This window comes from Natrix helvetica (assembly GCF_964273705.1).
Source record: "Natrix helvetica genome assembly, chromosome: W".
Taxonomy (NCBI): domain Eukaryota; kingdom Metazoa; phylum Chordata; class Lepidosauria; order Squamata; family Natricidae; genus Natrix; species Natrix helvetica.
Genome location: NC_138555.1, coordinates 29,214,065 through 29,236,126, shown reverse-complemented (window position 1 = coordinate 29,236,126; position 22,062 = coordinate 29,214,065). Strand labels below are relative to the sequence as shown.

General features: G+C 39.7%; 1 protein-coding gene across 3 annotated transcripts in view; it reads left to right on the top strand.

Moving 5' to 3' along the window:
* The window catches only part of LOC309400473 (ubiquitin-conjugating enzyme E2 Z-like), an 85,695-nt gene extending 63,890 nt beyond the window's left edge, over positions 1–21,805 (top strand). Inside the window, exons 5-8 of one of the 3 annotated variants that reach the window (XM_081968990.1) lie at positions 2,299–2,411; positions 12,420–12,510; positions 13,260–13,346; positions 19,451–19,582. In XM_081968990.1, coding sequence (XP_081825116.1) covers positions 2,299–2,411; positions 12,420–12,510; positions 13,260–13,325 — 270 coding nt within the window. In that variant the 3' untranslated portion in view covers positions 13,326–13,346; positions 19,451–19,582. Of the gene's footprint in view, positions 1–2,298; positions 2,412–12,419; positions 12,511–13,259; positions 13,347–19,450 lie in introns of all 3 variants that reach the window. The other 2 variants (XM_081968989.1, XM_081968991.1) reach the window with 2 other exon arrangements.
* Positions 21,806–22,062: the final 257 nt, after the last annotated feature.

Sequence of the window (22,062 nt, the reverse complement as noted above, 5' to 3'; positions counted from 1 at the left end):
GAAAATAGAGTTTGAGAGAATGTCCTTTTACCTTAGATTTCAAAACGTGATGGAGGCAGATGATGAAAATATAAGGGACATCATGACAAGTATTTTGGCTGAATACATCCAGAAAGAGAAACAACAGATGGGGTGGGAAATAGATCTGGTTTATAGAGTGAACTCAGCCTACGCTAGAACACATAATGTACCCAGGGAGGTACACATTAAATTTCTCAGAAAAAGTACAAGAGATGAAATTCTGAGTGCACAAAGGGGGCAAGCCTTGACATACCAAGATAGGGAGATAACCATTCTGAAGCAGATCCCCAAGAAAGTGAGGGAAAAAAGAAAAAGCTATTCGCAATTAGCAAATAAATTATACCAGAAGGGGGTGTGGTTCAGGTGGCTGATGCCTGAAGGTATGTTAATATTCTGGGAGGAGACAAGAGTTAGAATTAATACACCCATAGAGGCGCAGGCTTTTATGGAAAAAAACAAAGTACTCCTAGAAAAACCAGATGATCCTTCAACAGACATACAGGACACGGGAGGGGCCGGAGCTCTGTCGGCGGGGGGAGATGGGGCAATACCGAGAAAGCTCAGATCACAAAAATGAGCAAGAAAATCCACCTGATATAAACTGATCGAAATTACTAACTGAATTTATATGCTGACTATATGTTACTACTTAGTAATGAATTTTGTGTAAATGTATACTATGAGTATGGAGGGAGGGGGCACCCACCGCACATCGCAACTGCCAAAATTTGCAACCTTTCCTTTACCTTTTTCCCTTGTAAAATGTTAAAAAAACCAATAAAACTTTGTTTAAAAAAAGGAACTACCAACTCAGACAAACAAGGTAACAGTAAACAACAGCCTAATCAAGGGACCACCAAGAACATTCCCACCAGCACTGACAGGACAAGCCACTAGTTTATAAAAAGAGCAAAGCCCACTCCTTTCTAGCACTGTGTTACATAGTTTGGTAATGAAACATCTCCAAGAAAACAACCAAGTTCAGGAAGCACCAAGGACTCCATAGTGAGAATAACCTGTTACAAAATACCCATTTACCAAGAGGTGATGTTGCTCCCTGTCATGTCCTTTAAAATTCTAAGGTACTCTTACTATCCTAGCTTACTTTTATCCTCCTTTTTTTGGGGGGGGGGGGGCACATTTCCAAGCAAAAATTGTTACAGCCATTTACTGTTCTGATTTTTTAAGATTGCCTGTGGTATCCAGAGGTGCTCTTGGCAGGAGGATGCCATTCAAATATGGTGCTTCGTTTTTCCAGCATATTACGGTCTCATTTTTTAAAAAAAATAGGGTTAGGGTGATCACATTGCAAGGAGCTTGGCAGCTGGTTGTAAATATGAACAGGTTACCAAGCATCCAGATCGTGGCGAGTGGGGGGTACAGTGCAACACTTTACAACCCTTTCAGAGGCTGCCATAACTTATGAATGGTCATTAAACAACTGGCCATAAATTGAGGACTGCCTGTAGTTTCCTCTTAGGGTTGGAACCCCACTAAAACTTTTCACACTAGTGTTTAAGCCCCTGTGGCTAGCCATTCATTTACCTGTCTCAGCTCCTATCTTGGCATGCTCCTAAATATACAATATGATCAGCAGGACAGGGTTTCTTTTCTGTTGTTTCTTATGATGCGGCATACCCTTTGCATGGGTCATTTATTATGAAATTATGTTCCTTTCTTACTCTGGTCCCACTAAGAGTTGGATGTATTTGAGACATACTTGAAAATGTATCTATTTAGTAATCTAGACTGATTGGTAGATCAGTCCAATGATCTATTCAATCATGAATAGATGTTGAGACTGACAGTTAATAAAATTAGAAGATAGGGCCATCCTGTTGTAAGTGTATTTGTGAAGGCTGATAATGGGTTATAGGTGTGAGCTTTTATATTGCTGTATGAAAGATTGTATGTTATTTTATGGTGATTGTAAATATTTATTTATGAAATTTATTTTCCACCCATCTCGTTTCCAATGACTCTGGGCAGCTTACAGCATAAAAACATTAAAATATTTTTAAAAAAATTAAAATCAACAACCATAGAACACAACAAAGAAAATCACTGACAAATAATTCATACCAGATGGGAAAGGAGGAAGCTGGACATATGGGGGAATATATCTTCAAATATATTGATTTTATTGTATTCAATTTTTACTTTGGTTTTAGCTGAATAGTTGGACTATATTAGTGGTGGAGTATGTTATAAATAATTATTTTTCTGTTTGTTTCTACATTTTAAGTGGAGAGGTACTCAGCTGTTGTTGTTTTGTAGGAAAGACATCCAGGAGACAGTAAAAATTACAATGAGTGCATTCAACATGAGACTATTCGCATCGCTGTATGTGACATGCTGGAAGGGAAATACCCTTCTCCAGAGCCTTTACGGTATGTGTGGAGAGACATCATGGTTTAACTTGCAGATTCACCTTCTGTACTCCATTGAGAAACTGGATATATTTCTTAGCTAGGCTTTGCCCATTTCTGGGAAAACTGGCAATGTATATTTCATCATTTGAGTGTTCAATCTTCACTCCTTTTTATAGCTGCATAGTTAATAGTCTGGCAGATTCTGCATGCCACCCTAGAAAAACTTTTTAGTTTTATAATATGGCTTCTCAAGCCTTGTACCTTCCAGTTCTGTTGAATGCTGGGCTGGCTAAGGAAGATGGGTGTTCTAGTTCAACATATTTGGAGTGTACCAGACTGAGGAAGCCTGGCTTAGGTAAGTAATGAGATTGCACTATTTAGATGTGGCATTTTGTTTCTTTTTTCTTTTGGTCAAGATGGGACAAAGGATTGGATATAGACAAAAAGTTTGATAGGGACCAAAGAAATCCCATCACTTAATCTCTGACTTTTCAATAGGTAGTGTGTTTTTTTCCTTTTCACATGAGTTAAAAAATTCAGATGTCCTGTGGCACAGAATTTGAAGGGCCATGTTCATATCTCTCCTTCACAATCTTAGGTCTTTAGCCAAGCTGTTCACTCCCTGCCCCACACTCCAATCTTCTAATACAGATGTAGTAAAATCATTAAGTTCATTTTTTTTGTTTCCTAATGGCTGCACCAGTACCTTCACTTTATGATCTTCACTGTGCTTCTATCTTCAAAGATTTTGAACAATTTATAGAACAAGATAGTAAGGAATGTGTATACTGTATGGAATACATTTTGTGATCCTTCACTGATGATAGCATTGCCAGTGTGTTGGTCTTTTCCAACTAGTGCTTTCCAGATGTAGTCACCATAGCCATGCTGGCAGGGAATTCTGAGAGTTGCAGTATATCTGGAGCTCATCAATTGAGTATGGGTGCAAGTTGTTTTCAGGGATAACCATTTAATGCAACTAATGGGAAAAAGCAAAATGCTCCTCTGATGCTAGGCTAATTTAAAGTAACAAACACTTCTCTTACTATGAATATAACATATTGTATCAAAACAAAATAAAAGTAGTATTAGCACAGATCAAACTCAACAGGGTATTTTTCTATAAACTTTTACACAAGCTACAAGCTGATATTTCATTTTTTATTTTCATCTGAGATTTTTTTTCATCTTTTTATTAATCTGTTATTCTTTTATACATCTGTGGATTACAAACTATATATAGAGGGCAACCTCACTTACATTTAAATTCTACTTCAACATTAGCCACAAGAGGACCAAAAGACTTAACATTTAAGAATAAAAAATTTTAGTTTAAATTTTTTTTTGAAAATGTTTGAATTTTTTAATTTTTAGATTGAACTTGTAGAATTTTTTTAATGTTTGAAAAAACCTTAATTTCTTTTTTAAAAATGATTTTTTTGAAATTTGTAAAATGATCTTTTAGAATTTAAAACATCTTGAAAAACATTTTGCATTTTTTGAGCATTTTGAAAATTTTTGAAATGTTTAATTTTTAAATGAACTAGTCAAGAAAAGAAACATAATCAGGGACAAAGAGTTTGATGCTGTTGTGATTTGCAAAATATGTTCCATGTCTGTGCCCATGCCCATAGAAGACCCAAATTATACAGTATATGTACCAAATGTAAACTAAATGAATTACTTGGAAGAAAAAGGGTCTAGAGAAGGGCTGTCAAACTCACAGCCTGCAGCCCAGATGCATCACACACTGGCCATGCCCACGCTTGGTTTAGCAAAGGAGAAAAAAGTCCCAATACGTCATGTGATGATGCAAGTTTGACACCTCTGGTCTAGAGGCAACTCTAGCCATTCTGAGACTCAACCTACATGTCACTCATAGAAGAAAACAATAACCAAGAGCAGTGCCCCTGCTGTCTAGTGCAGTCAGTACAGCCCCTCTGGAGCTGAGCAATTGATTTCATATCCTCCCCCTGGAAGAAACCATGCAGATCCCTGTAGAGAAGGGACATTGTTCCAGTGTTCCAGTGACAGGAATAAAAGTTGCCCAGGCTTTCCGAAGAAAAAGTGGTGGTGGTAGGAGATTTACTTCTCAGGGGAACGGAATCAGCAGTTTGTAGACCAGACAATCAATCTACGGAGATGTGACTGAGAGCCTTAGTAAAATAATCAAGCCCACAGATTAGTATCCTCTTTCATGTGGGGACAAATGATACAACAATGAACCTGTAAACCATATCAAGAGACGATAAGCAGCTTGGCAAGAAAGTAAAAGAGCGCAGATAGTGTTTTCATTTGTACTTCCAACAAAAGGTCAACATCCAATGAGGGAACAAAGGATTTTAGAAATAAATCACTGGCTTAAGTGATGGTGCCATCAAGAGAACTTCATATTCCTAGACCATAGTCTGCATTACCTACATGAATTTTTTGTATTCCATATTCTCCAATCTCTTTTCAATTCTCTCTGTCACAACTAATAGATTTTGAATTTCAAACATAATCATTTGCAATGTTACAGTTTCTTTTTCCTGCTGCGCCATTCTTCCAATTTTACATGCACTGCCACCATAGGATTCAAGGCTATTTTAATAAACTTCAAATAGGTTCATTTATTATCTTTCAAGTCAAAATGTTGTCTTCCCTCCAGTAGCTAGTGATAGAACTCCCAAAAAGCACCTGTATAAACAACTTGTGCTCTTCCTACTATCACTGTCAGTAAACAAACTGAAAGAACCTTGAATCTCAAGTGATCAAAGAGAAAGAAGAAAAAACAATGTATCCAGCCTCCAGCCTCTAAGTGGCAGTGTAACTGCTTTTCCTCCTGTTGTTACAACCCTCTTTATAATCCTTCTTATTATCTTCTTTATATTCCAAGCTTAAGAAAGAAAAAAAACCCTTAAATGGAGATCAAAAACAATCCAATCAATCCAATCAAGCATTGTAAAAAAAAGAAGGAAAAAAATTAATCCATAGGTGTAAGCAAAAGTGAGAAAAGAAGAAGAAAAAATTAATCCATTCAGTTTAAAAAATAGGGAGCCTTTGCAAAATTTCCATCCATGAAAAAAAAAATTAGAAACAGGATAACACACTAAGTTTAATGTAGATTAATTTCGCCGCTTACAGTCTTCTATCTTCAATTTTAATTTAACTTAATTTTTTTTTTGGGGGGGGGTAGTCTCTTTTTCTAATAATAAAATTTCCTCACCAATTCGACACACTTTCTCTTTTCGCTTTCTGCTTTCTTCCCATTCCAGAGCTGTCCCAACTTCAGCAGCTTCATTAGCTGCGTTTCAGTCGCTGGAAAAAAAGGCTATTCCTGGATCTTTCAGGGACTTTGCTGTGTCCCTGAGATCAGCAGGAGGTGCCCTTCTCAATCACCGTCTCTGTGGGACGGTTTAGGTCCGAATGGATTGTCCAGCGGCAGAAATATAGACTGCGATCTCGGAGCACGAAGATCGCACGTCGTGCCTTCGCGACGTCAGCCCCTTTTTCCGAAATCTTGGTGCGTCTTATACACCAGTGCGTCTTATTAGTCCGAAAAATACGGTAATTCCAAGCAAAAACCCCAAGACAACCAATCAAACGAGGTAGGGAGTGGTGACAAGGAAGGAAAAAACAGATATAAAAACAGGAGATGTAGGAAGCAAACCCAGGGTCAACCATAAAGGACTCTGATGCCTATACACAAATGCTCAAAGTTTGAGGAACAAACAAGGTGAACCTGAAGTACTAGTATACAAGGGCAGGTATGATGTTACCATTACCAAAACTTGGTGGGATGAAACTCACGACTGGAATATACTGCTGGAAGGATATAAAATGTTCAAAAGAAACAGACCTAACAAAAGAGGAGGTGGAGTTGCATTATATGTAAGAGATCACTACATCTCTACAGAAATCCACAAAATCAAGGATGAAAACCTCCTCGAATGCATATGGGTTAATATGAAAGGAAAACAGAATTACATTGCCATAGGTGTATACTACAGGCCACCCAACCAAGCGGAGGAGATAGATGAACTTTTTGCTAATCATTTAACTAATGTGTGAAGGAAACACACCACAGTAGTAATCGGGGACTTTAACTACCCTGACATCAACTGGGAGACAAACTCTACATCAAGTGAGAGATCGAACAGTTTCCTGACGAGCCTAGCTGACAACTTTGTCATCCAAAAGGTAGAGCAGGGAACTACAGGGTCAGGTGTACTGGACTTAATTCTTACTAACAGAGATGAAATGATAGAGGGTGTCAAGCCGGCCTCCTTCAGCAACCAAGAAAGAAACCACTTAACTCCATTTTGCAGAATTAAGAGTACTTTTACTGGTTATGAAAAGATAGCAGCAAAGTAAAGCAAGGTCTGAGGCAGAAGCGCACGAAATCATACATATCAATATTTGTCCAACCCCCTCTCCCGGCAACCCCCATTGTCCAATCTGCAAATCCCTCAGGTGTCATGTGGGTTGCATCTCCAAGAAGCATCATCAGGTTGGTATGCAGGACGGTTGGCCTTGACCAACTCTAAACACCAGCCATCAGCATGCGCAGTAGATGGTGAAAACAAAACTCCCTCTTAACAATCTCTCCTGTACCAAATATTCCCCTCCCAAATACCATGCCCCCCCCCCCCTGTTTCAATGGCAGCCAAAAGCGAATAGCGAAACAGAGGCTGACATCTGGCCCTCCTTCAGGAAGAGAAATCATCCCTGCAGGAAAAACAGAAAACAATAGAAAAGACAACATAAATATGTACATTTCAAATAATTTCAAGGCTTATCGGGGTGCTTGCCGTAGAACTTTTGTAAAAGTCTAGGAGCCCTAACATGAGATTTGTCAACCCATTCAGTATGGGAGGGGGGGAAATGTTTCCAGGACACCAGATACTGAATTCAACTCCTATGTTTCCTGGAGTCCAATATTTCTTTAACTTCAAAATGTTGCTCTCCCTCAATAAGAAGAGGAGCTGGGTGTGCAGGTTTATAATGCAATACAATACAATACAATAGTAGAGTTGGAAGGGACCTTGGAGGTCTTCTGGTCCAACCCTCTGCCTAGGCAGGAAACCCTATACCGTTTCAGACAGATGGCTATCCAACATCTTCTTAAAGACTTCCAGTGTTGAGGCATTCACAACTTCTGGAGGCAAGATGTTCCACTGATTAATTGTTCTAACTGTCAGGAAATTTCTCCTCAGTTCTAAGTTGCTTCTCTCCTTGATTAGTTTCCACCCATTGCTTCTTGTTCTACCCTCAGGTGCCTTGGAGAATAGTTTGACTCCCTCTTCTTTGTGGCAACCCCTGAGATATTGGAACACTGCTATCATGTCTCCCCTAGTCCTTCTTTCTCTTAAGCTAAACATACCCAGTTCCTGCAACCGTTCTTCATATGTTTTAGTCTCCAGTCCCCGAATCATCTTTGTTGCTCTTCTCTGCACTCTTTCTAGAGTCTCCACATCTTTTTTACATCGTGGCAACCAGAACTAAATGCAGTATTCCAAGTGTGGCCTTATCAAGGCATTATAAACTGGTATTAACACTTCACATGATCTTGATTCTATCCCTCTATTTATGCAGCCTAGAACTGTGTTAGCTTTTTTGGCAGCTGCTGCACACTGCTGGCTCATATTTAAATGGTTGTCCACAAGGATTCCAAGATCCCTTTCGCAGTTACTACTACTGAGCAAGGTATCATCTATACTGTACCTGTGCATTCCGTTTTTGTTGCCTAAATGTAGAACCTTACTCTTTTCACCATTGAATTTCATTTTAGTAGATAGTGCCCAATGTTCAAGTTTGTCAAGATCCTTCTGTATCTTAAGTCTATCTTCTGGAGTGTTGGCTATTCCTGCCAGCTTGGTGTCATCTGCAAATTTGATAAGTTCCCCATTTATTCCCTCATCCAAATCATTGATGAAGATGTTGAAGAGTACTGGGCCTAAAACAGAGCCTTGGGGTACTCCACTGCATACTTCCCTCCATGTAGATGCAGTTCCATGGAGGCCTACACGTTGCGTGTGGTTGGTCAGCCAGTTACGAATCCATCTGGTGGTGATGCTGTCTAATCCACATTCTTCTACTTTATCTAGTAGTAGGTTATGGTCTACCTTATCAAAAGCCTTACTGAAGTCCAAGTAAACTATATCGACGGCATTCCTCAAAAACACTTGATCCCCCACTTTGTATTCTTTCGCCTTCACCCTCTTTTTATCAGCCTGTTTCTTGTGCGCCTGGTGAGCAGCCTCCAACGCCTTGCGGGTCATGGGCCAAAGTTGGCGAAGTTGATCACTCCACTCACAGAGGGACAAATTTTGTGGTCTCTGTTGAGGTAACTCAGAAATTGGTACAAAGTCCTGGCCAAACACAACTCTAAAAGGGGTCAAGCTGGTACTGCTGTGCACAGAGTTATTGTGCACCACCTCAGCATGTGGTAAAAGTTCAGCCCAATTATCTTGTTGATAAGTGATGAAACACCGGAGGCACTGTTCCAAAACAGAATTAGTCCGTTCACAAGCCCCATTAGTCTGAGGATGGTGGGTGGAGCTTAGCCCCTGGGTGGAGCCAATCAACTTCAGAAACTCCTTCTAAAAGAGGGAGGTGAATTGGACCCCCCTATCCAAAATTATGCGCTCAGGCACTCCATGTAACCGAGGCTGACAGAGGGGGTTGAAGTTGCAGGAACTTTGGGGGAGGGTGACCATGTCATATTGGAATTCAACACAAGAAATAGAACAAAACCAAACGAGTGTCTTAGACTTTAAAAGAGCTGACTTCAACAAACTTCAAGCTTGGGAAGGATTCCATGGATAAAAATCTTAAAGGGGAAAACAACTCAAGAAGCTTGGGAAACTGAAAAATGTGATTATAAAAGTCCAGTCCAGCACAATAGCATTGAAAAAGAAAAGGGATCCAAGAAGAAGCCAGCATGGTTGCATAAGGAATTATCTGACAAACTGAGAGACAAAAATGACAAGTATAAAAAATGGAAAGAGGGACATATAACTACGACAGAATACCAGCATATAGCCCAAATTTGCAAAGATGAAGTCAGGAAAGCTAAGGCTCAGAATGAACAAAGACTTGCAACAAATGTCAAAAGTAATGTTTCTTTTAATATGTAAGAAACAAGAAAAAAGTCAAGGAAACTATTGGTCTACTGATGGCAAGGAAGTGACTGTTAGTAGGGAGAAAGCAGAGCTGCTGAATTCAATATTTGCATCTATTTCCCCGCAAAACGAAAAAACAGCCCAACCTACCAAAAGCAGAAACTCAAAATGCAGACTGGGAATACAAGTTAAAATAAGCAAGAAAATGGTAAGACAACACCTGTCCACCCTAGATGAGTTAAAATCACCAGGACCATATGGATTACATTCCAGAGTTCTGAAGGAGCTGACAGACATAATCTTGGAACCCCTAAACTATATACTGTATTCAAAGATCCTGGTGCACCAGGGAACTACCAGAGGACTGGGAAAAGAGCTGACATTCCCAGGTTAAAAAAAAGGTGGTGGTGGTGGGGAATGGATCCAGGAAACTACAGACCAATCAGCCTGACATCAATATGTGGGAAGATCCTGGAAAGTATAATCCAGCAGCAGGTCTGTGAACAGCTAGAAGCAAGCAAAGTTATAACCAGAAACCAACATGGGTTTGTCAAAAACAGATCATGCCAAACAAAATTTTATTGCATTCTTTGATGAAATGACTAAATTAGTGGACCAGTGAAATGCTGTGGACATAGGACTTCAGCAAGGCGTTCAGCAAAGTTAGACCACAACCTTTGTTCTTGGTAAGATAGAAAAATGTGGGATAGACTACATAACCACCAGATTCGTAACTGGCTGACCAACTGCGCTCAACATCCTCAATGGAACTGCACCTATATGGAGGGAAATGTTCAGTGGGTTACCCCAAGGTTCTGTCCTAGACCCAGTACTCTTCAACATCTTCATATGGATTTAGATGAGGGGATAGGAGGTGAACTCCTCAAATTTGCAGACGACACCAAACTGGCGGGAATAGCCAACACTCCAGAAGATAGGCTCAAGATCCAGAAGGATCTTTACAGACTGGAACACTGGGCCCTATCTAACAAAATGAAAATCAGTGGTGAGAAAAGTAAGGTTTTACATTTAGGCAAGAAAAACAAAATGCACAGGTACCGAATAGGTGGTACCTCGTTCAATAGCAATAACTGCGAGAGGAATCTAGGAGTCCTAGTGGACAACCACTTAAATATGAGCTAGCAGTGTGCTCTCCTAGGCTACATTATCAGAGGGATAGAATCAAGATCACATAAAGTGTTAGTACCACTTTATAATACTTCGGTTAGATCACACTTGGAATACTGCATCCAGTTTTGGTCACCATGATATAATAAAGATGTTGAGACTCTAGAAAGAGTGCAGAGAAAAGCAACAAAGATTATTTGGAGGCTAAAACATATTAAGAACGGTTGCAGGAATTGGGTATCTTTAATCTAGTGAAAAGAAGGAGTAGGGGTGACATGATAACAGTGTTCCAATATTTGAGGGGCTGCCACAAGGAAGAGGGGGTGAACCTGTTCTCCAAAGCATCTAAAGGCTAGACAATGAGCAATGGATGGAAACCAAGGAGAGAAGCAACCTAGAACTAAGAAATTTCCTAACTGTGAGAACAATTAACCAGTGGAATGGCTTGCCTCCAGAGGTTGTGGGTACTCCATCACTAGAGATTTTTAAGAAGAGATTGGACAGCCATGTCACTGTGTTTTTTTTTTTTGTTTGCCAGCTGTGCTTCAATACGGTAGACTGATCTGACTCTTATCACTAAACCCAACTGCGCATGTACACATTCCTTCATCATTATTATTTCACTTTCTTATTTGGACCAATATAAACGATATCATCAACATAAACAAGAACTATCTCATATGTATCGTTAGATCTTTTCGTGAACACGCACTCATCAGTTTCGGACTTAATAAAGCCCATTGAATTTAGTTTGTCAGTAAGACATAAGTACCACATCAAACCTGACTGTTTCAGACCATAAAGACTTTTGTTTAGAAACCAGGTTTCCCCTTCTTGCTGTCGGAATCCTGGAGGTCCTCTTACGTAGATCTCTTCATCTAGGTCAGCATGTAGACAAACTGTTCTTTGTCTTTTGTTCACCTGCCAAGGTGGTAGACAGGAACTCTGCCAAAATGTAATCATTTAGCTAGTAAGTTTTGTTTTTACTTTCTTTACAATAAAATGTGTTTCTTAGAATATATCTCAGGTTTATTTTGCTTAATTATCAAGTATACTTCAAGGAGAAGCCACAGTTCATCCCTCATTAAATACAGGGCTGAATTTACACCCTGACAAGCCATTTGTCTGAAATTGTATAGGGTCTCCTGCTTGAGCGGGGGGTTGGACTAGAAGACCTCCAAGGTCCCTTCCAACTTTGTTATTTTGAGTTCTGAGATGTATTCGTTTATATTTTATTACTCATATAGTTCTTCAAACCTAGCTCTTGACATGTCTAAATCAGCTCCTGACTTCTTGTTTCCCAAACAAGCACCTTAGATTTTTGTATATTGAAGAAGCAACATACGAGGACCTAACACTATGGGTTTTTTTGTTTCTTCAACTCAAGTCGAACTAATAGGGTAGCATGTAGTGGCACACTTGCTTTGAGTGATAAAGATTTTCAGAATTTTGCCTTTTTAATTTGTACAAGCACAGCTACAAATAGATGCTAAGGAGATATTGTTTGAAATTATTTTCATATAGGGACAAAAATTCTTATTTTTACTCTTAGAGAAGAAAATAGTGTGGTCTATATGGATATTTAGTTTTATGTAATAAACATAAGTGAAAATCTAGTCTGCCCTTGTATTAAGGGATTTTGGAATATTATGTATAATGAGGGTGTACTTGTTGAACTTATTTCTGTGGGTTTTAAAAAATACAGTTTTTAAAACCAGGCATTCGCTCCTTGATAGGAAAAAAACTTGGCATTATTGCTGGGTGATCTCACACTTTGTTTCTTTTCTGCTAGTGGAGTTATGGAGAAGTCCTTCATGGAATATTATGATTTTTATGAGGGTGTGTGCAAAGAGAGGCTTCACCTCCAGGGACAGTCCATGCAGGTAAGGATGAGATGATGTGTACATGTTGACTCACAGACTTGTTAAAACAATTGCAATAATTGGGGATTGATTTCTCATCTTCTGATCTGAGAAAATAACTTTTTCATTCAGCAGATATTTTTTCTGAATACGAATATGGAAACCTGAGTTAGAAACCCTCAAAGTGTTCAGAGAAGTTAGAGGAATGGGCTGCTAGTATATTAGTGCAAGCAGGAAGTGGCTATTAGGTAATGGAATGGTGGCAATTTGAATCTGTCTTGACTTGTTGGACAAAAATTCTTATCTCTTTACGTTGGGGGAATCTTAATTATTTTAACTCATATACTTATTAAAATAAATCCTGTCACTTCACCTACCAAATGTATCAGTGGGTAAAATAAAATACTAATAATATAATAAAAGGTAAACCTCTGCAACTTATTAATCTTCCTCCATGCATAAGTAAGAAATAAAAAACTTCACCAAATGAAAACTAACTTCATAACTCTTATTGTCTGAATAAACATGCCTTTGCTAGCCTAAATTAGCACGGTGTACCAGAAGGAAGGGCAGCCCACATTGTATTCCTCTCAAATGTCACCCCAATACTATGAAGGCAGACGGAAAGACATCAAAACCACATTATCATAACCTCACAAATAATTTGACAACCTCACAAAACCTGAGGTGTAATTGTGTTCATGTTCTACCTCCAGTTAGAAAAGTAGATGGGACCAAATAAGTGTTTCCTTTTTTTTTTTTAATGTCAGGACTTCAAAAACTGCCACAAATTTTGGATGCAAGATCTGAGGTATTCAATCAACAAACCTGAATGATGATCATGTTTCTGAAACATGGTACTTTAGTTTCAATGCTTCCTTAGATTTTTTTAAAAATATAAATATCTAGACAGAAAAAGTCAAGCAATAAAGAAGGGGTCTAGAGTAACCTTCTCCACTATCCTAACATTCTGTGTGTTTAGAGGGGGTTTTATATATTAAGGAAAATTGGGTAGCGTTTAAGCATGTGATTCCATCTGTATTTGGCACAATTTAGCATGTTATTTTAAAATGCAGGATTGTTTCATTCAAGTGGAACAGGAATTATTACATGATTTCAGGAAAGCTTTTCTCCAAAACAGAGTTTATAAAAGTTGTCTGTTCTACAAGCACAAATTAATTTCAAAGCACAAGAGAATTGTGGCTGTGAGGGGGGAGTCTGAGAGAGAGTACAGAGGACAAAGGTAGAGTAAAATTGCCTCCATTTCATTTGAACTTCCCTGAGGCTGGTGGGAGGACCTGCTGGCTGTGAGGGGGGAGTCAGAGAGAGTACAGAGGACAAAGGTAGAGTAAAATTGCCTCCATTTCATTTGAACTTCCCTGAGATTGGTGGGAGGAGCTATTGACTGTGAGGGGGGAGTCTGAGAGTGGGTGCCCAATTCAGCCATTTCACTCTATTGAAATGCCACGCTATCAGACACCCAATACCACAAAGATCCCGCAGGAGAAGAGCAGTATGGAAAACCGTGGGATCTGGCAGGGTGAGAGCTGTGAACCATAAACACAAAGTTTTTGCTGTGTCCCAGCATAACAGATATACTGCCCTTGCTGACATTAATGGAGACACTAAAGTGACAGGTCAAGGTAGTTGTGATAATAATAACTCAAATAAACAGGGGATCATGGTCCAAAATGAAGAACTTTCTTCGGAAAGGCGAAATGGGGAACCAGGTATCACACATCAGTCACACAAGAAGAGCAAAGTATCCAAAAAGAGAAGTCACCTTCTGGTTGGTGATTCAATCGTAAGGGATGTAAATTTAGGAAAGGATATGGAGGTTTTAAAAGAGGTCAGGTGTCTGCCAGGTGCTACTGCTAGCAGAGACAAGAGACATATTGTTAAGATAGTCAAGATTGCCAGTAAGGACTGTGATGTTGATGCTATTATACATCTTGGCACAAATGATCTGTCCCAAAAAGATGTACTTTCTGTGAAGAATGGTTTCCAGAGCTTGGGGTATGAACTTAGTAGTATAGGTTGTAGGCTTATCTTTTCAGAGGTTTTACCAGTATATAAGGAACAAAAAGGGAAGGGCCAGCGTGTAGCAGAGTTTAATGTGTGGCTAAAGGAGTGGTGTAAAAGGGAAGGCTTTGGTTTTATTAGTCATGATGTCTGCAGCTGGTCCAATGAAAAACTGTACAAAAGAGATGGTTTGCACCCATCCAAGAAAAGGACTGAGTTACTTGGCATTAAATTCACAGATTTTCTGGATAAACATTTAAACTGAACAGCGGGGACAGAGAATTAATTGATACAGAACATTTCTGTCCCCAGCAATCTAAAATTCATAGGGTTATCAGTGCATGTAACACAGATGTTTGTGTGGGTAAGATTATCACTCCCGCTGTCAAGCAAAACCAAGCATTTAATAGTGAGTGCAATACCATGTGCATGAATCATACAAGTGGCAAGAAAATAGGGGCAGTCAGGCATAACACAGGTTATGTAGACAGTAAACACAGGGTCAATCAAAATGGACTCAAATGTCTATACACCAATGCACAGAGTATGAGGAATAAACCGGGTGAATTAGAAATTCAAGTAAATGAGGGCAGGTATGATATTGTTGCCATTACAGAAACTTGGTGGGATGAAACTGACAAATGGAACATACAGCTAGAAGGATTTAAATTATTTAAAAGAAATAGACCAAATAAAAGAGGAGGTGGAGTTGCACTATATATAAGAAATAACTACATTTCTACAGAAATAAAGCACAACAACAATGAAAATTATCTTGAATGCATTTGGGTCAATATTAAAGGGGGAGGGGATGACATTGCCATAGGTGTATACTACAGACCACCCAACCAAGCGGAGGAGATAGATGAGCTTTTTGCTAATCAGTTAACTAATGTGTGAAGGAAACACACAATGGGGGACTTTAACTACCCTGACATCAACTGGAAGACAAACTCTGCACCAAATGGAAGGTCCAACAGGTTCCTAACAAACCTAGGAGACAACTTTGTTTCTCAAAAAGTAGAGAAGGGAACAAGGGGATCAGCCATATTCTCACTAATAGGAAATGATGGAAGGTGTTGAAGCTACAGGAACCTTGGGGGCAAGCTCTCAAAAGAAACCAGCATGGCTGCATAAAGAACTCTCTTGACAAATTGAAAGACAAAAAAGATTAAGTATAAAAAGTGGAAAGAGGAGGACATAACTAAGGCAGAATATCAGCAAATAGCCCGAGCCTGTAAAGATGAAGTGAGGAAAGCTAAGGCTCACAATGAAGAAAGGCTTGCCACAAAAGTAACAAAATAACAAAAAAAAGCTTCTTCCAACATGTTAAAAACAAAAAAAAAGTCAAGGAAACAATTAGTCCATTGCTGGGAGAAAGTGGCAAGAAGGTGACAAGCAACAGGAAGAAAGCAGAACTATTTAACTCATTTTTTGCATCTGTCTTTACACAAAGGGATAAAACAGTCCAACCTATCAAAAACAGCACCACAAAAATCAGATTAGGAACACAAGTTAAAATAGGGAAGAAAATGGTAAGTGAGCACCTGTCTACCCTAGACGAGTTCAAATCACCAGGACCGGATGGATTACACTCCAGGATTCTGAAGGAACTGGCAGACGAGATCTCAGAACCACTGAACTATATCTTTCAGAGATCCTGGAACACCGGGGAACTGCCAGAGGACTGGAAAAGAGCAGATGTGGTTCTCATCTTTAAAAAAGGAAAAAAAATAGATCCAGGAAACTACAGACCTGTCAGCCTGAGCTCAATACCAGGGAAGATTCTGGAAAAGGTAATCAAGCAACGAATCAGCGAACACCTAGAAGCAAACAAAGTAATAACCAAAAGCCAACATGGGTTTGTCAAAAACAGATCATGCCAGACTAATCTTATTGCATTCTTTGACAAAGTGACAAAATTAGTGGACCAGAGGAATGCCGTCCATATAATTTACTTGGACTTCAGTAAGGCATTTGACAAAGTACACCATAACCTACTACTAGATAAAGTAGAAGAATGTGGGTTAGACAGCATCACCACCAGATGGATTCGTAACTGGCTGACCAACCACGCTCAACGTCCTCCATGGAACTGCATCTACATGGAGGGAAGTATGCAGTGGAGTACCCCAAGGCTCTGTTTTAAGCCCAATACTCTTCAACATCTTCATCAATGATTTGGACAAGGGGATAAATGGGGGAACTCATCAAATTTGCAGATGACACCAAGCTGGCAGGAATAGCCAACACTCCAGAAGATGGGCTTAAGATACAGAAGGATCTTGACAAACTTGAACATTGGGCACTATCAAACAAAATGAAAATCAGTGGTGAAAAAAGTAAGGTTCTACATTTAGGCAAGAAAAACGAAATGCACAGGTACAGTATATGTGGTACCTTGCTCAATAGTAGTAACTGTGTGAGGGATCTTGGAATCCTTGTGGACAACCATTTAAATATGAGCCAGCAGTGTGCAGCAGCTGCCAAAAAAGCCAACACAGTTCTAGGCTGCATAAACAGAGGGATAGAATTAAGATCACCTGAAGTGTTAATACCACTTTATAATGCCTTAGTAAGGCCACACTTGAAATACTGCATTCAGTTTTGGTCCCCCACGATGTAGAAAAGATGTGGAGACTCTAGAAAGAGTGCAGAGAAGAGCAACAAAGATGATTAGGGGACTGGAGGCTAAAACATATGAAGAACGGTTGCAGGAACTGGGTATGTCTAGTTTAATGAAAAGAAGGACTAGGGGAGACATGATAGCAGTGTTCCAATATCTCAGGGGTTGCCACAAAGAAGAGGGAGTCAAACTATTTTTCAAAGCACCTGAGGGTAGAACAAGAAGCAGTGGATGGAAACTAATCAAGGAGAGAAGCAACCTAGAACTAAGGAGACACTTTCCTGACAGTTAGAACAATTAATCAGTGGAACAACTTGCCTCCAGAAGTTGTGAATGGTCCAACACTGGAAGTTTTAAAGAAGATGTTGGATAATCATTTGTCTGAAGTGGTGTAGGGTTTCCTGCCTAGGCAGGGTGTTGGACTAGAAGACCTCCAAGGTCCCTTCCAACTCTGTTTTTCTGTTCTATTCTAACTTCATGTGGTCTAAGCCTATGCGGAGGACCAGATTCCTTCTTGTTGGTGTTGGGGCTGAGCTGCTAAATTATAGTGGCAGGATTGCTGAAAATTAGTGGTTCCTTTTCAAACCATTTTGAAGAAGAAACACAAAAGTGTAGGGTTTGCCTGAAAAATTAGCTTACCTTAGTACAATCCTTTTTCAAAAAGAGGGAAACCCTCCCGCTTCCTAAAAACATCAGAACCTCCCCCCCCCCCCAAAAAAAACCAGGGTTCTTGGCCTTCCCATATATGTGAGATGACCCTGCCTACTTTGGGCTATTGCTTTTGCTCCCCCACACACATGTAAAATATGTAGGTATGCCCTCCAAAAAAGTTGCTCAACCTAAGCCCTAAATGAACCTGATCGCTGCACTTTTCTCTGGAGTAAGACGTTTGTTTAGAGATGCCCATTTTCTTCACAGAAGACCCATCACAGGCATTACACTCATTACACTAATTTTTTACTGAACACATTTTCTCAGTAAAGGTAAAGGGTTCCCCTCACACATATGTGCTAGTCGTTCCCAACTCTAGGGGGTGGTGCTCATCTCCATTTCAAAGCCAAAGAGCCAGCACTGTCCGAAAATGTATCCGTGGTCATGTGGCCGGCATTACTCAATGCTGAAGGCACACAGAACACTGTTACCTTCCCAGCAAGGTGGTTCCTATTTTTCTACTTGCATTTTTTACGTGCTTTCGAACTGCTAGGTTGGCAGAAGCTGGGACAAGTAACGGGAGCTCACTCCGTTATGCGGCACTAGGGATTTGAACCGCTGAACTGCCAACCTTCTGATCGACAAGCTCGGCGTCTTAGCCACTGAGCCACCTTATTTTCTCAGTACAAATTCCGAAATTTAGACTGACGATTTTTACTATATTGGTGTTAATGAAGGCTTCCATATTTTTGATATTGACAATTTTTAGTAGCTTTATCCACTGGCTGTGGTCCAGCTCAGAGTTCTATGCAAGTTCATCTGAAATTTATAGCACAAGATATTTTTTGGTGAATTCTGTTTCTATACCATAACAGCATCTTAAAATGCATGCTGTATATATAGTCAAAGATTCAGTGTGCATAAGATAAGCTATATTTGTTTACAGGTTGCCATTGAGGTTTACAGGATGCCATTGAAGTTCAGTGTGTTATGCAAGTTAATTCCATAAAACAGTTTAGCTTTTTTTTTCCTCTCCCAAAAGCTCTGTTCCCAGATCTGTTTCTTTCCTCCCTCTTCCTCCTCCTCTGCAGTAAAACGTTGGTTCAGAAGGAGACAGTATGATGCAACCCAATTTAGAAACAGCAAATCTGCAGGGGTTTCAGTTGGATTTTCCCTTTTGGGGTGAAAGCAGAAGATGGATGAAGATACTTGAGGCAGGGCAGCATGGCCAAAACCAGCTCTCCACTTTGTCCATAACAAATTGTAATTGTCCATGCAGAAGAAAACACTGGGTGAATAAATAGAGGATATCAGAGATAGTGTTCTACTGTAGGAGCAAGGATATCATCAAGACTGCCAATGCAGCTGAGGAACCAGAACTGGTCCCTAAATTGAAGCCCAAAACAGAAGATGTACCATTAGAATGAAAGAATTCTTAACCCACCAATTAGTTTTTTAGTACCAAAACTGCATATTGCTCACAGAATTTACATACATGGTATTTCTCCAGGCTCTCTTCATTTGTTAATACAATTTAGAGTGGCTGGGGAAGAGCTATTTTATTGCTGGAATAATTAACTTGATGCATGTCCAATTTCCTTTCTGATTGACTGATCTGCCAGTGACCTTGAGATCTACCTTATTTGCATTTTTTCCTTCCAGGACCCCTTTGGGGAGAAGCGAGGACACTTTGACTACCAGTCCCTTCTAGCACGTTTGCAAGGAATCCGCCTGAAGGTGCAGGAGAAGCACCAGAAGGAGAATCCAGACATAGAGTCGGAAAGCAGCTCTTCAGAAACTGAGATGGACACTCAGGGGAGCATTAAGATTTAGATACCTCCCATCTGATCACTTGGGAATCCAAAACGTGGGGGTGGGATCTTTCAACTCCAGGTTTTATGGAGGACCCCAGAGAGACCTAAGGAACTGGTTTAGGTTCCAGAGTGAGCAATCAAGTGGAGATAGGGCTTTTTGTTATCTCCATCAAGTGCTCTGGTACATCCTGTTAAAAGAGGATTTGATGCGAAAACTGATCTGGGCATGTGACAGACAGGCTGCATTTTGGAAATGACCCTTCCCTCTGCTAGAGACCTCTTGAGTGAACGACACACACAAAAAAGCATTTTGGAAAAACCTGTGGTAGGCAGGTTTATGTCCCCCTTTCCTCCAGTTCTCAAAAGAAGCATGAGATAAAACATGGCTACTTGTTCCATTGTTCTTGTTTCATAAATGTACTGCATATTCCTAGCACCTCCCTCCCAGCTTGTTTTTACACCTTGATAGGCTCCTAGCAATTGAGTCTGTTAAAACACTTTTTGATCATTTGTACATCACATCCTATTTCTTCAGATCTGGTGCATTCTAGTTTCCCAGTTAGGTTGATATTACCTGTCGTAGACTGACCAAAGAGGAAGAATTTCTACTGAAACTGGGCTTTGTATTGGGTTTTCTTTTTTGTTAAAAAAAGTTTCCACAACTTTACTAAATTCTTGTTTCCCTGACTTTCATCCAGAGTTCTGGTAAGAAAGGAATAAAATGCAACCCAGGAAAATAATTAAAATTCATGTTTTCAGCCTACTGTGCAACTCATTCAGCTTTTAAAAGTAAAATTTATCTCCTTTCAATGGCCATCTTTGATGGCTCTAAAGGAGAATTTTTCTCACCCTTGGTAAATGGATATAATTTGGGGGTTGGGTTATAGTTTAGGAGAAATAATGATTGCAGAAGAAAAGTACAAATAAGTGCAGCATCACCAACAGATTAGCATGCTTATCTGAAGTAGCTCTGGCTCCCATGCTTTTTTGGGGGGTGGGGTGGGGGGAGAGGAACATAGGAGTTTGGTGACAGAGAAAGAAGAAACATGACCAGTGTCTAATAGACTGTTAAGCCTGGGGAGTAAATTGAACTATCCTGTCGAAGGATTGGGTCTTATTTTAATAGTTTGTTGAAACTAAAATTGTTGCACGATAGTAGACGAGTCTTTCTATAAAATCTGCCATAAATCCATTATTCCAGATAGCATCAATGATATAGAAAAAGGTTCCAGACTTCTGATTTTTTTAAGTGTGGAAAGTTTAACTCTTAGTAATATACATGGAGCTTGTACCCACCACCAGTAATATACATGGTGGCTTGTACCCACCATTCATCCCACCTCTCTCTTTAAAGATCCTTTATGCTCATAGGCATTATCTTTCCAGCTGTTCTTGCACTAACTTTGCGATATAAGAGGGGAGTCTGCTGCTCAAAGTATCCTGCAGCTTTGTGTGTTGGAAAAACTGATTACATCTGAGAACAGGATGGAACTGTTCTTTGTCTTCCCTCTGCCCCAAAAGAGTCTCTCCAAGGGACATGAATAGCTGGTGGAATCTGAAAAAGCCATTCAAATGCAGGCTTACATGGAGACACCTTGTGAAAGGAAGGCCTCAAGAGGCGGAGCAAATTGTATGTTTATTTTAATCTCATTAGGTACAAGCTAACAAACGTCAGATTTACTTATCTTCTCACCTCTCCCCAAATCAAAGGGGTGCACAGTTAATTATTAAGTCCTGGAATCAGTGACACTTAGGCTTTATGCACTCTGTGCCAAGTTAATAAATGTGGGCTTCCCCATGCTATTCACTAGGGCTAGCAGTGCTTCTGGGTTAGAGCACTGATTTCAAGACATCTTAACTCCATATGCATGCTGGCTGTTGAGCCATTACATACATTTATTTAAAACAAAACACAAAAACTGCCTTGTGATTTTTTTTCTCCTGTGGCTCGCATGTGGGTGGAAGACAACACAGGAATCTGATTTTGTAGCTGTCCATAATCATTTGTATTCTGAATGCTTCCATTTCAAGAAGTGACAATCCTAGACGACTGATCTAGACAAAAGTTAGTGACATAAAATTAAGACCTAACAGGCTTAAGAAAAACAAACAAATGCACAAGGGTCTTCAAATAAAGAAATCTTGTTTATATACAGTTGTACATAAGGATTTTTTTGGTGCAATAAAGTTTGGTTTGGCAGGATCTAAAGTTCATCTGTGTCATATCTGAAAGCTAGAACAGTTGCTATCCACCCTCAAGGTGTGTACAACATGCCTAATATATCTTATTTCTCCACATTCATCACCAGATTTGCAATGCTGAAATTTCCTACTGGAAGCCTAGATTGTTCAACTCCAGCCTGAGATTTTGAAACCGTTCTAAACTCTGTTCTTCCAAAGGTGGTGGGGGTAAAGAATGATAACATTCTAAACATTTCATCCCTTAATTGCAAAATTCAA